The sequence below is a fragment of the Meriones unguiculatus genome, chromosome 1 (genome assembly GCF_030254825.1).
Source record: "Meriones unguiculatus strain TT.TT164.6M chromosome 1, Bangor_MerUng_6.1, whole genome shotgun sequence".
Taxonomy (NCBI): domain Eukaryota; kingdom Metazoa; phylum Chordata; class Mammalia; order Rodentia; family Muridae; genus Meriones; species Meriones unguiculatus.
This window is the reverse complement of record NC_083349.1, coordinates 3,388,026-3,400,294: the sequence shown is the minus strand read 5'-3', so window position 1 is coordinate 3,400,294 and position 12,269 is coordinate 3,388,026. Positions and strand designations below refer to the sequence as shown.

The following is a 12,269-nucleotide window of genomic DNA, read 5'->3' as shown; positions in this document are numbered from 1 at the left end:
TCTCCTTGTCCTGGAACACCCCTGGGACACATGGAGGAGGATGCAGGGCTCAATGTGGGAAGACTTTCAGGGACGGAAGGCTCTGGTGCCCATTTTCAGCCATGCCCTCTTCTAGTCTTCATCTATATTTGACCCCTGTTGCAGCTCCACACTCCTAAAGAACCCCTGCCCAGGCCCCAAGGCAGGGGTGGCACTTGCCATTCGGACTTCCAGCCACCTGTTGGCTGCCGTGAGGAAGAGGGAGGCGATGTTGTTGGAGTCAGTATACTCTAGCAGCTTCTGCTGAAACCGGGCCTCGTACCTGGAGGGCAAGAGGGATGGAGGAACAGGGTAGGAACAGGCCTTCAGAGGGCCCTCAGCAGCCCGATCAGGCCAGCTCTCAGGCTGATCCCAAGTGTGGTCCCTGCTGCCACCTCTCTCCTGCCTCGGGGCACATCAAACCCTTAAAAGGTGTTCTGTTTTCCTAATTCTTTCTAAACCACAGAATATGTCCCCGCTGAAGACATCGAATGGCACCTGGGATTCAGTACCTCCTCCCCGGCAGGGGCCAGGGATGGTCAGCTCTCTCCAGCCGCTCACTCTGCAGCAGCCTCCCCAGCCGGTTCGAAGCTCACGGCATCATCTCCCTTGGCTCATGATCTTCCCATCAGCTGGAAGCTTCTCCCTTGCTTTCCACAAACCTGGTCCCAGCTCAACTCTCATGCCTGACCCTAACTGCACCTCCTTAGACATACCTTGGCTGGCTCTTCCCTTCCCTCCAGGGGCCACCCCTTACCTCTATGAGCTGTGTCTCTGCAGCCTGCTAGCTGCTCAGGGTCTGCTTGAACACCCACTTCTCTAGCCATTTATGGTCCATCTTATCCACCAGACTGGGGCATGTGTGAGCATGGGAAGTGTGTGTGCCCAGCTCCCAGAGCCTGGCACTGCCATGAAAATGCTGGCGGAACAAGCGAGCTGCCCTCCTAGCTTTGCTCTCTCCAGTAGGTAGTATCTTGCTGGACAAGGATCTCTGGCTGTTGTCCCAAGACCTTGTCACACTTCTCCTGTACCACTTCTCCTGCACCTGCATCCTCTGATGGCCTGGACTCCTATGTCACCTCCTTCAGACCCTGCTGGCACCAGCCAGGCCCTGAGGTGGCACAGAAGCGCTTGTTTGATGAGAAACAAAGGAACCAGTGAAAAGCCATCTTAACACTAAACCAAGAAAAACCAAACGTGGAGACCCAGAGGACCCCTTGCCTTGTTGGGCACATGCTTCTTACCCCTGAGCTGTTTGTTCTGCTTGAATTATTTCCGGGCAGAGGACAAGCATCTGAGGATGGTAAAGTGCATCTCTGAAGTGTTGGGGAGTGTGCATTGTACAGCTTAAGTGGTAGATGAGTGTGGGTGGGTGACAGGTCTGAGGTGAGTGTAACTCTCGGCATGATTCAGAAGGGCTTAACTGCATGCTGGTGTGTGTGTGTGAGCGGGTGTATGAATGCATCTGTGCCTGGATGAAGGTGTGTGGGGGTCTGATAAACCTGTGTGGGTGGCAGGAAAGTTGAAGCAGGTCGTGCCTGGGGACTGAGAAAGAGCCCCAGACTGGCATCCTAGCACATGGGCGTGTTAGGATCAAGATGGTTTCCTCACGGCTGAGAGGCCACTGATGTTCTATATGGACTGAGGGCCCGAGGGCCCCGCCAAGCCCAGTGCCGGGCACAGTGGACACTCTGCTGTTTCCGTCCCACCCCGTCATATTCCCACTGCATCGCCATCACGGACTGCCTCCTCCAACGGGGGTGGCTGTGCTGATCTTTGCGGCCACATTCCCCAGACTTGCTCCAAGAAGTGCTCATTTGATGATGGACCATGAAAAGCTGTCTTGACACCATTGCCCAGTGCAGAGCAGCTGGACGTAAGCTCACACCTGTGTCATGTGGCTGCTGTGAGGATGACTGTTAATAACTCATATACGGCATTTAGCACTCCACCAGTGTGAAATCAATAATGCTAGCAAGCTCCCATCAGGGTAGACTTCTGGGCTCAGCCAGCAAACCAGACAGACAGCAGTGAGTAAAAGTCATCTGTTCAGGGTTGGGATTCCTTCACCATGACGGCAGGGTGTGAGGAACTAGGCAGCAGGTCCTTGGCTGACCACAGACTTGGTCGGAGCCCTGGCCTTGGCCTGGGGCTAAAGGACAGAGCTGGGATCTGCTCATAAGTCTAGACCGCTGACGAAGGTCAGTCTGCAATGCCAGGACCCAACCTAACGGCTTCTGGACACCAGTTTCCCAAAGCTGAAGCAACCGAGAGCAGCTGGGAGCTGAGCCTGGGGCTCTGTGTCAGGCTTCAGGTTTCTGTGCGGTCATGTACAGGCCTGTGAGGGGTAGGGGCACCCGGGGAATGTGACAGAGCTGGGGCACAGCTCTGTCCTGCTCCCCTCAGATGACATCTGAGGTGAATTCCCACAGGCCCACCTGCCCCGAGAGCGAGTATGGCCTGCCAAAGCCCAGGGCCCCTCCCCTAGAGCTGACCTTACACTTAACAGTAGGGAAGAGATGAGCTCTCAGACCCTCCTTTTAAGCCCCAGGGTAGCTCCTGACCCAGGGCTTCATGTCATGTGGTTATTGTCACGCAGCTGTGCCATTCTAAAAATAACCTGTTGTCACCCTCTGGGTTAGGCTTGGAGATGAGAACCCAACTATGTGGGCCAGGGGTCCATGGTCTGACTGGGAGGGGGTCAGAGGCTTGGGCAGATGCAGCCGATACTTGGTTGTGAGAGTAAGGGTCTCCTCTGCTCCCTGAAAGCCAACACCACCACTCAGGGGGAGGCATGGTGTGAGGGACACTGAACTCTCAGAGAACTCTGGGCAGGTGGACTCCTTCCTGTCCCTTGAGTCCCAGTTTCTGTAGTCTTCCTCTAAAAAGCCTTCCCTGACTGCTTCCCTCCTACACCCCCAAAGCCTGTGTCCCCATGTGTGGTAGAGCAGGGGTCACGTGGTCTGTGAGGACTGAGTGTGCCCCGGGGGCTGTGGGCCACACGGCCCGTGTTCAGCGCCTGGCACTGGCTCAAGTGAGGTGGCTGGAATCTGGGCTCGGTGGTGGCATTTCCAAGAGGGTTGTGTGACTGCCCAGTGCCTTATTCTCCCTCTCTGTGCAGCGGGAACACTCATGCTCAGCCCGTGGGGCACAGAATGAATAGAAGTGGCACCTAGCATGGTGCTGGTGACAGAACATTGACAGAGGAAGGCCTCAGGGCGGGCTCCTGGCGTTAGGGCCTTCCCAGTATGGACGGATTTGCCCCGGGCTCGCTTCTTGTTATGCCCTGCCTTCCTGCTGCAGCCACAGCGGGGTTTTTACGTCCGGCATCTACCCTGCCTGTCCCTGCTGGCGGACATGGACCGGACGCTCCGGGACCTGCGAGCCTGGGGCTAATGGCGCTCCTCCACTCCCACCATGGGGAATCTGGGCATGTACCTGAAGGCGCGGATGGTGGTGAGTCCTTCCACGGTTTCGGCAAAGTGTGAGAGCAGCGGGAGCTGCGTGGAGTCATCCAGCTGCTGCAGGTCCCTGTGATGGAGGAGTGGTTAGTGGGCAGCGGCCAGCTCGGGCAGCTTCGCCTCTCTCAGCCTCTTTCTCACTTGCTGAGGGCAACACTGGGAGCTGCTGTTGCTGTGACGCTAAGGGGAATGCCACAGGAGAAGCTTCTGTGTTCCATGGAGCCCGATGATCATCCTGGGCACCGTCCACCTCACACGGGGCACCGAGAGAGGGGCGGTGTGCGTGCGCGTGTGTATGTGTTTATATGTGTGTGTGTATGAGTGCGTGAATGTATATGTCTGTGTGTGGTCTGTGTGTGTGTGTGTGTGTGTGTGTGTGAGTGTGTGTGTGTGTGTGAGTGTGTGCACACACTGATTCCACTTCACAGATTATGGAACAACTGGCCAAAGGGACAGAAAAGCCAGCTTTGACATTTTCAGTTCCTTGTTTTCTAAGAACCACGGCAGGCCTTAGGGCATCCTAGGCCAGGATCTAAATAGTTCCTGGGTGGGGAGAGGAGACTACAGGTCTCCATGGCAACAAGGGGCCTCCTGCTCCCCGCAGCCACATATCATATGCCAGGTAGGCCAGCCAGGACACAAGAAGCAGCATCCCGAGACACTGATGCAAGAGGCAGGCATCCGAGGAATGGGCCGACATGTCTTCTTTGGCACAGAGGAAGCGTGCAGGACGGCTTGTGCTACAGTAGGTGGGCGCACTTGAAGGGTGGAGTGGGGTCATGTTCAAAAGACACCGTTTTTGCTCACGTCAGTGCAGGGAGTTCTGCATGGGTGCTTAGAGAGACTGGGCCATTCAGACAAAAAGCCATTTATATCAATGGCGACTCTTATGGGCAGGTGATCAGGGCAAAAAATGCATTTAGACATAATGATTATTGCTGCCAAGCAGTTTTGACTCTTGATTCTTTCAACTCTACGCCCCTGGGAAGGATACTTAACTTTTATGATCAGTGCCCAGAGTAAGAAAAGCACGTTTTTGTATCACATGCTCGCATCCCCACAGCAAAGGCTGCACAGAACTGATACGGTATGACTGCAGCCTGATAATTTGTGCCACAGATCAAAACAGAATGCATGTACCCACACACGTGTGTGCATGTACACGAGTGTACACATACATGCTTACACATTTTTTTACAGTGTTGGGAATGAACCCGCCACGATAGGCAAGCGCTCACTTGCAGCCTCACTGGTTTTCAAATGCTGGTTATGAGTCAGGAGAGTGGCTGTAATCGGCAGTTTGAGTAATTGGGGCCTAGAGGGTCCTTTAAGTTTTCATTCTAATTTTTTGAATCAGTGAGTCTAACAGAATTCCTATTAAGAACTCTCTAGAGAATATTCTAGAATACTTTGAATAGGAAAGGTGTGTGTGTGTGTGCGTGTGTGTTTGTGCTCCCAAGGGCAAATATGATCCTTGAGAGCAGCTGCAAGAGCCTCAGTCCAGTCGAGGTTCCGGCCACACTCTGCTCCCCGTGGACTGAGGAGTGTGCTAATCTATCACACCTTTCATGTCAGGTGCTCCATGTCCCCGGCACCAAACTGGATGCAGCCTGATTCTGGAGTCGTGCAGCTCTCACGGGTGTCTGGGACATGCAGGAAGGCCGCGAACATTGTTTGCCCTGCCCTAGCAATTCCAGTCCTGACCACATCTCCCAAGGAGACGATAGACAGCACCCGTAGAGCATGTGCGGCCGATGATGCGCTGGGGGTGGGGGTAGTTCCTCCATTTCTATTGGTTCTTTCTATTTTCGATTTTTGGGAAACACGACTCTATCATTTTTATTATCATGGTCTGGCAAGTGTACCCAACTGCCACTGCCACTGCTATCCCTGTTCCCATACCTCCCCCGCAGGCCAGAAACGCTGCTGTCACCTGGAGGCCACTCGGAAGTACTTCTGGATGAAGTAGCACACGACAGCTAGGGGTAAGAGGGCCACGAGGAACACAGGCGTGACATAGGAGATGACCGTCAAGGCAGAGACACAGAGAAGGGTGGATCGGCTCAGACACTCCAGCGTGGACGGGATGTGCTGAGGAGGCAGGAGGGGGCAGCAGAGATGTTTCTGGATGAGACTCTTGGGAGCACCACCTGCCACCATGCTTGTCTCTCACTTGTTGTGTTTGTCCCCTGAAGGGCAGGGGAATCTGAGGGCAGGAACCAATACTCTGCTTCTCACCATCCAGCAAGATGGCAAGAAAGGAGATAGGCCAAATCCAAGCGGATATTCAGAATACCCTGGAACCTTCCCAAATGAGCCAGTGAGCTCAGGGACACTGTATCCCCCACACAGGGACACTGTATTCCCCTCCTCACACAGGAACCCTGGGCTCCTCACTCAGGGCTTTGAACATCTATTTAGAGCAGTCAGCATCTAAGAGGAAAAGCTCCCAATGCCCAGCGAAAGCATGACATAGTCAGTACCTGGTCAATGGTGTTACAGTCAGAAGAAAATCTGTTCAGGATACTCCCCAGGGGCGTGGTCTCAAAGAACCTAAGAGGCAAGCAGAACCATTATTTATTGATGGACTTGCCTCTGTTTATGGAATGGGGCAGCTATTTGTTTGATTCAAATATTTCTAGAACTGTCTGGCTTCCTAGGAGCCTTCGTGGGTCTGCAAATATCTGGCTCGTGTCCTTCCGTGTAGCCTCCCTGACCCGCAGCTCACCGTGACCACTGATATTCTCATCCGCCTGACTCACTTGGCAACTGTTCCCTGGGGACACGGAGCCCTCTCCCAGGAGAGCACGTCCCCAGGGACAGCCTGTCCACCGTCTGACAGTGAGAGGTATGCTGGCTGTCAGCACTCTGGCTGTGCCTGGGAGTGGGCCCAACCCAACCACAGAGCTTCTGAACTTCAGACTGGGGGCAAACGGAGGGTAAGTCAATGAGGCCACCATGTCCACTGGCCACAGAGAGACAGCGAGGCTGGAAGGTGGAAACGTAGCCAGGCACGGAGGCTGCTATGAGGTCATGGCAGTCTGGAAGCCATGAGGCCAAGTGACCAGCACGCCCGTGTGTTTCCAGTCAGTCTGCCAGGCGGTCAGGCGTGATGCTAAAGCACCAGGTGCTGTGAGGGCTCTGCTCCATCTCATTAGGGCGATTCAAACAGCTAATCCTGCTCCCCAAAAGTGCAGTCTGCAGAGGGAGGGGAGAGAGGTTGCAGTGGATCTTGTGGGCAGCTCATGTAGCACCCAGGGAAGGGAATCACCCGTTACCTGAAGCCTGCACACGCTCATGTTAAAGGCTGGTGTGACACTGGATGAGCCAAGCCTGTAAAATGCTCTCAGGGTCTGCTGAGTAAGTGCAAATTCTCCCTGCTTCCTGCATAAGGACACTTCTAACACGCTGTCACCCTCACAAGCCCGTGACAGACGCCATCTGTGCTCATTTTACAGATGGGGGTTCTGCCCTGGTCTGGTCGGTTACCTCATGGGAGCCAGGATGATGCGGTTGAGCAGGCTGCGGTGCAGCCTCTTGGCCACCTTCAGCCCTGTCCACTCCACAGTGACAGAGGTGACGAGGCACAGCACAATACCCAGGCTGCAGAGCACAGTGAATACCATGGCGTAGACAGATTGGTCCAGGGCGCATTCCTAGGTGGGAGGAGAATGAGTGTGTCCCGGGGCTGTCTGTGGGCTCGGCCCTCCTTCCTCCTGTCAGCCCTGCTGTGGGCTACAGTTGTACCTGGCTGAGGGAACAGTTCCTGGCAGCAGGGCTCAGGACCAGGGCACTGTCAGTCCACTTGGCCAGCCAGTAATCGATGGCCACCAAGACCATGTGCTTGAGCAGCTGGGAGAAGACAAGCAGGGACAGGAGCAGAATACCCGCAGAGGACAAGTACTTAGTGCAGGCTCGCCATGGGATCTTGGCCCGCTGATGCAGCACGGAAGACAAGTTGTCCTCTTCCTCGCTCTCGGCTGCCTCCTCTGCGGGTCGCAAGAACCCACCCTGTAGCTTCACAGATCACAACCCTCTGAGGGTGAGCCAGTGGCCGTCTTATTCCCACTTACAGATGGAAAAGCATATAGAGAGAAAGAAGATGCTGAATGAAACCACGCCACCCAGCCACGTCCAGGCTCTCTGGGCAATGGCTGACACCCTCACCAGAATCACCTATGAGACAAGCTCTGGGCAAACTGAGCGGGGCTGGCTACAGCACACTAACTGAGGTGGGAGGCCTGCGCACCTCCAGTGGTGCCGCTCCATGGCCTGGGGTCCTGAACTGGAGACAGAGAGCTGAGTATTCATGCTCCCTGCTGTGACACCACTTGGCCAGCAGCCCACACCCCTCACCACGCTTTCTCAGCCACCATCGACAACATCCCTAGACCTGCAAGCCCGAGCAAAGCTTCCCTAAGGGGGCTTCTTGTCGGGTACTTTGACATGGCAAGAAGGAAAGCGGCCAGCATGCTGTTAACTGCTCTCCCAGGCTGGTGGTCATACCTTCGTCCTCTTCCTCCTCCAGCAGAAGGCCGTCCCTTGAGGACATGGCACGGGGAAGGCCCTGAGACGGCTCGGAGGCTTTTCTCTCTATGACTGTCTCCTGAAAAACAATGTGTCCAGAGTGTGCTTGTGCAAAGTAGAGCTTGGGGTGACGACGCTAGTGATGACTGGCGGTGTCTCTGCCTCAGGGAGGGTGCACACGCACACACGCTCCACCTGCCAGAATTATCTTCTCCTCTTCATCAACTAACAGCAGCCCTACACCTGGGGGGGGGGTATTCTTTTGTGTATGAGGAAGTCTCTGTAGCCCAGACTAGGCTTGAACTTTCCATCTTCCTGCCTCAGCCTCCCCAGTGCTGGGATCCCAGGTGTGCACCACCACATCCGTTCCTCCCGTTCTTAGGCTCTGAGATTCAAGCAACTTAGGCAGACACACAAGCACAGACTGGCTAATCCTCACATTCCAGCATCCTAGCTGTAACCATCCAGTCAGGGCGCATGTGACCAGACTGGATGACAAGGTTCTGCTGAACCATGAGAATACTTGCTGGTTGCAGAAGGAAAGCCTGGGGCTGCGACCCAGCCTGCCGCTGTGAGACTGGGGCCGGCTCGAGGGCCGTGGGGCAAAGAGACAGAGAGAAACAACCCTGGTGGGACCCAGCGACGAAGGGAGCCGCAGCTCTTCTGGGACTTCTTGGTTTCCTTACCTCCCCCTTTCACTAAAGTCTTCCATGGTATGTGGTGTGTGCATGCACCTGACTCTGTGCTGGGTCCCTGTGCAGCTGCCAGCCTGCCCTGGCAGAGGAGGCTCCAGACAACCCTCCCCCCTGCTTCTGGAGACTTCGTGGAGGCAGTGAAGTCAGGCAGGCCTGTGAGTTCTAGCTGTACCGTGTACCCAGAGGCAGCTGCGTGGCCCCCAAACTCTCACCTTCTCCAGCTCCTGGTCCTGCCGGTTCATGAGGGTCTTCCAATGCTCAAAGAGCTGGCACTCAGACCTCTGGAAGTCCTTGAGTGTCCCCTCCCTCTGGATGGTGCCGTCCTTCATGGCGATGATCTGTCAGGGCAGCCAGGAAGCAGGTGTGCTCGCTTGGGTCTGAGACAGCTGTAGCAGCCCTCACACTCTGAGGATCTCCACCTCCAGCCCCTGCCTGTGTGGTCAGGTAGCCCATCCTTGCCAACACTCTTCTCACTGGGCGCCTTTGCAGAGAGAGTAAGGATACCACAGCCAGCGTGGCAGGCTACCCAAAGGACCCCACCAACATCGGCTTCTGTCTGCTCAGCACGCCTACTGTGTGCTGTCCTGAGCTGCTTCTGTGGTAGGTTCTATCAATTGGTGGTAGCACACCTGTTAATCCAAGTGGATGTGCTGTGTCCTTCTGAAATCCGGCAAACTACATGAAGCACCCAATGACACCACCACGCAGAGCTGCCAGTAGCTGGCGCCCAGCCCATCCTAGGGTCCTGTGCACAGCTACCTCAAGGAACCAGGCACTTCCATGTCTGCCTTCTGGACTCTGGGTCATTCTCAACTACAACCCTCTTGCTTTGTGAAGCCATTTTACCTGTTTTAAGAGCTTTCAGAATTATTTTTTTGTCTTTTTCATAGTGGAGGAGGCTCTCATCCACAAGGAAGATTTATTTTGAGAGAAATTAATTAACAGGCCTATTTGGCTCAGACTTGAAGATCTGAGAGGGTCTCAGATTCCCTGCTGTCCAGGGCTATTTTGGTATAGGAGCAAGCAGGTGTAGATTTCCAAGGGCCCACTATCTTTATCTTGGTGTTAAGTGATTCCCGGTGAGATGGAGAGTAACTGTATCCCTTCCTACTGGAGAAGGGGGTGTCGGAGGGGCTTGGTCAGCACGGGGCTCACAACACCATGTTCTGCGGGAGTGGTGTTGTCTGCAGGACTACTGTCTTCTCCAGGACAGGCTCCGACCCACTCATCCCGAAGGCCAACGGCCTGGGGAGCTGACTCTCCCCTCTAGACGGGAGCATCTACAGCCAGGGGAAACAGGCTGGACGAGGCTTTCCAGAAGGTAGAGACAGAGTGTCTGCTTCTCCCTGGGCCGTCTGGTGCTGGCCCAAGGAACGCCAGAAGGGAAGCAAGCCAGGCAGGGAGTATCTGCGGGCCTCGATGACACCGAGTCTCTGGACTGTAAGCATTTCCTAGCCTGCACAGAGCCACACCCCCACGGCTCCATCACCGGTGCCCTGTGCTCCCTCACCCAGTCTGCATGAGGCAGGTACTGCAGCTTGTGCGTCACCAGGACCACTGTCCTCTTGTCATCCCGGAGCAGCTCAAGGATGCCGGCCTGCATCAGGTGGTCACTCAGATGGACATCCAGAGCGGAGAAAGGGTCATCCTGAGAGAGACAATCAGGTAGAGGCAGGTGCGCGGGGGATGGGTGGGTGTGAGGAGAAGCTGATCTAGGCACTGACGCTGGTCAGCTGTGTGGCCGTGGACCACCTGTCTGACCTCAGCGGAGCGCCACTGTCTCACTTATCTCCCTTAAATAGGCCACCTCCTGTCCCCTAAGCCATCAGTGCTACCCACCTCCTATGAACACATCAGCACCATGCCCCAGGCTCTCCCAGTCTGCCCCGTCTTCCCTCCTAGCCTCACTTCCCCCCTGTCCTCCCCAAGCTCCCTCCGTTCTAGGTCACCTTCGCCCGAGCTGCCCCTGCCGTGTGGCGCACTCTGCCTTGTGCATACTGAAGCACTCTCCACCCACTCAAACTCGCGTCCTTCTGTGTCCTCCCTGAGCAGCTCTGTCCCAGGGACAATTCTGTGTAAAGCCAGCTCTGATCATCTGTACACTCCTGCCTGCAGGGCCCCCGGGATCTCATTCCCTGTGAGATGGACTCAGTGAGCGGGGGAGGGGAGAGTACCTGCCGGACTGAGTCAGGCCTTGGATGACCTAGAACTTCATCAACTGCTGAGTGTGTTAGGTCTAAGAAGTGCACAGGAAGCATTGCTGGTGAGGAGTGCTGTGGGTGTCGAGGGGCAGGGGGAGAGGCGAAGCCAGGACCAGAGAGCCGAGGATTTTTGTGCTGGGTCTTTGTCTGAATGCCCCATTTCCCTTTGGTTTAATTGGCTCTACAAGAATCTCTTCCAGGAAGCCCTCCCTGATCACTCTGGCCATCACAGCTTTCTCATGGTCTGGGCCACACAGCATAGCTTTGAACCAGCTGTATTTCCTCCATGTATGTGAGTCTGTCTCCTTATTCAAACATCAAATCTTCGAGGTCAAGGGCTGGATCTTAAGATTCTTCAGTATCAACCAAGGCATTTGACAGAGCTTGGCATGAAGTAAGCAGGTTTTATCTCATGTTTGAGGCTGAGTGCTGTGTTGAGAAGGGTTGTGAGGGCAACTTGAGTTTCCTGGAAAAACAGCTCGGTAATTGGTTCCCCATATCCAACCTGAGCTCAAGCTGGGAAGTGGTGTCACACCTCCCATGTTTGCCTTCTGAGAGCTGGGCCTCTGTAGTGACAGTTTTGTCCTTCAGAGACAATGTCTCTAACCACAGCTCGCCTCCTCTCGAGGTTATTGAAGGGCTCAATGGAAATACACAATGGGTTATCAGCACTGTTCTGGCCTGCCTCAGTTTCTCCGTAAGTAAGATAAAGGCAGTATCTCTAGTAGGAGAGCTTTGTTCCTAGTTAGAGAGGTTGCTGGATAATGATGATGGTGATGATGATGATGAGTGTCGGGAACCAGGTAAGCAGTCAGTCAGAGGTGAGGGCCCAAGGGAGCGGTCATCTGAGACACTCACCAAGAAGACAACATTGGTGTGCTGGTAGAGGGCTCGGGCCACACTGATTCGCTGACGCTGACCACCAGACAAATTGATACCCTGTCATCAAGAGAGAGGAAAAGATTGTGCCCTCAATCTTTCAGGCTCTCACTGTGCAGAGAGATGTAGTCATCCTCAGCTTGGGATGGCTGGCTTCTCCCACCAGCCATGATGCCGTGTAACTATTCCTCCAAATTGAAGCATCCTCTCCTGGATGGAGGAAGGAGACATAAGACTCAGGGAGCTAAGGAACTATATGGTATTCAAGAAGCAAGGAAAACTCACAAGGTTCAGAAAGCTCTGGAAACTTACAAGATTTATAGGACTCTCCCCATGGCTATATCAGCAGGAGCAATTGCTGTGGAAGGGAGACTCCAACTGGGAAAGCTGCAGTAAGTTGTGCAGGCTGCTGCAGGGAAGCAGCTTTTGTGAGTTAACATCCATACCGGAGCGGGCTTTGGGTGAGTCATTAACACTCCCGTAATTAA

The 12,269-nt window shown here is 54.7% G+C and overlaps 1 protein-coding gene across 4 annotated transcripts in view; it reads right to left on the bottom strand.

Annotated features, from left to right (window-relative positions):
* The window catches only part of Abcc8 (ATP binding cassette subfamily C member 8), a 67,470-nt gene that overhangs the window by 5,425 nt on the left and 49,776 nt on the right, over positions 1 to 12,269 (bottom strand). For 3 of the 4 annotated variants that reach the window (XM_021640376.2, XM_021640378.2, XM_060378791.1), the window contains 10 exons: positions 11,761 to 11,841; positions 10,212 to 10,349; positions 8,914 to 9,039; positions 7,986 to 8,085; positions 7,227 to 7,468; positions 6,969 to 7,135; positions 5,963 to 6,032; positions 5,413 to 5,570; positions 3,457 to 3,549; positions 199 to 301 (listed from right to left, as the gene is read on the bottom strand). In XM_021640376.2, coding sequence (XP_021496051.1) covers positions 199 to 301; positions 3,457 to 3,549; positions 5,413 to 5,570; positions 5,963 to 6,032; positions 6,969 to 7,135; positions 7,227 to 7,468; positions 7,986 to 8,085; positions 8,914 to 9,039; positions 10,212 to 10,349; positions 11,761 to 11,841 — 1,278 coding nt within the window. Of the gene's footprint in view, positions 1 to 198; positions 302 to 3,456; positions 3,550 to 5,412; positions 5,571 to 5,962; positions 6,033 to 6,968; positions 7,136 to 7,226; positions 7,548 to 7,985; positions 8,086 to 8,913; positions 9,040 to 10,211; positions 10,350 to 11,760; positions 11,842 to 12,269 lie in introns of those variants that run through there. The other variant, XM_060378800.1, reaches the window with a different exon arrangement.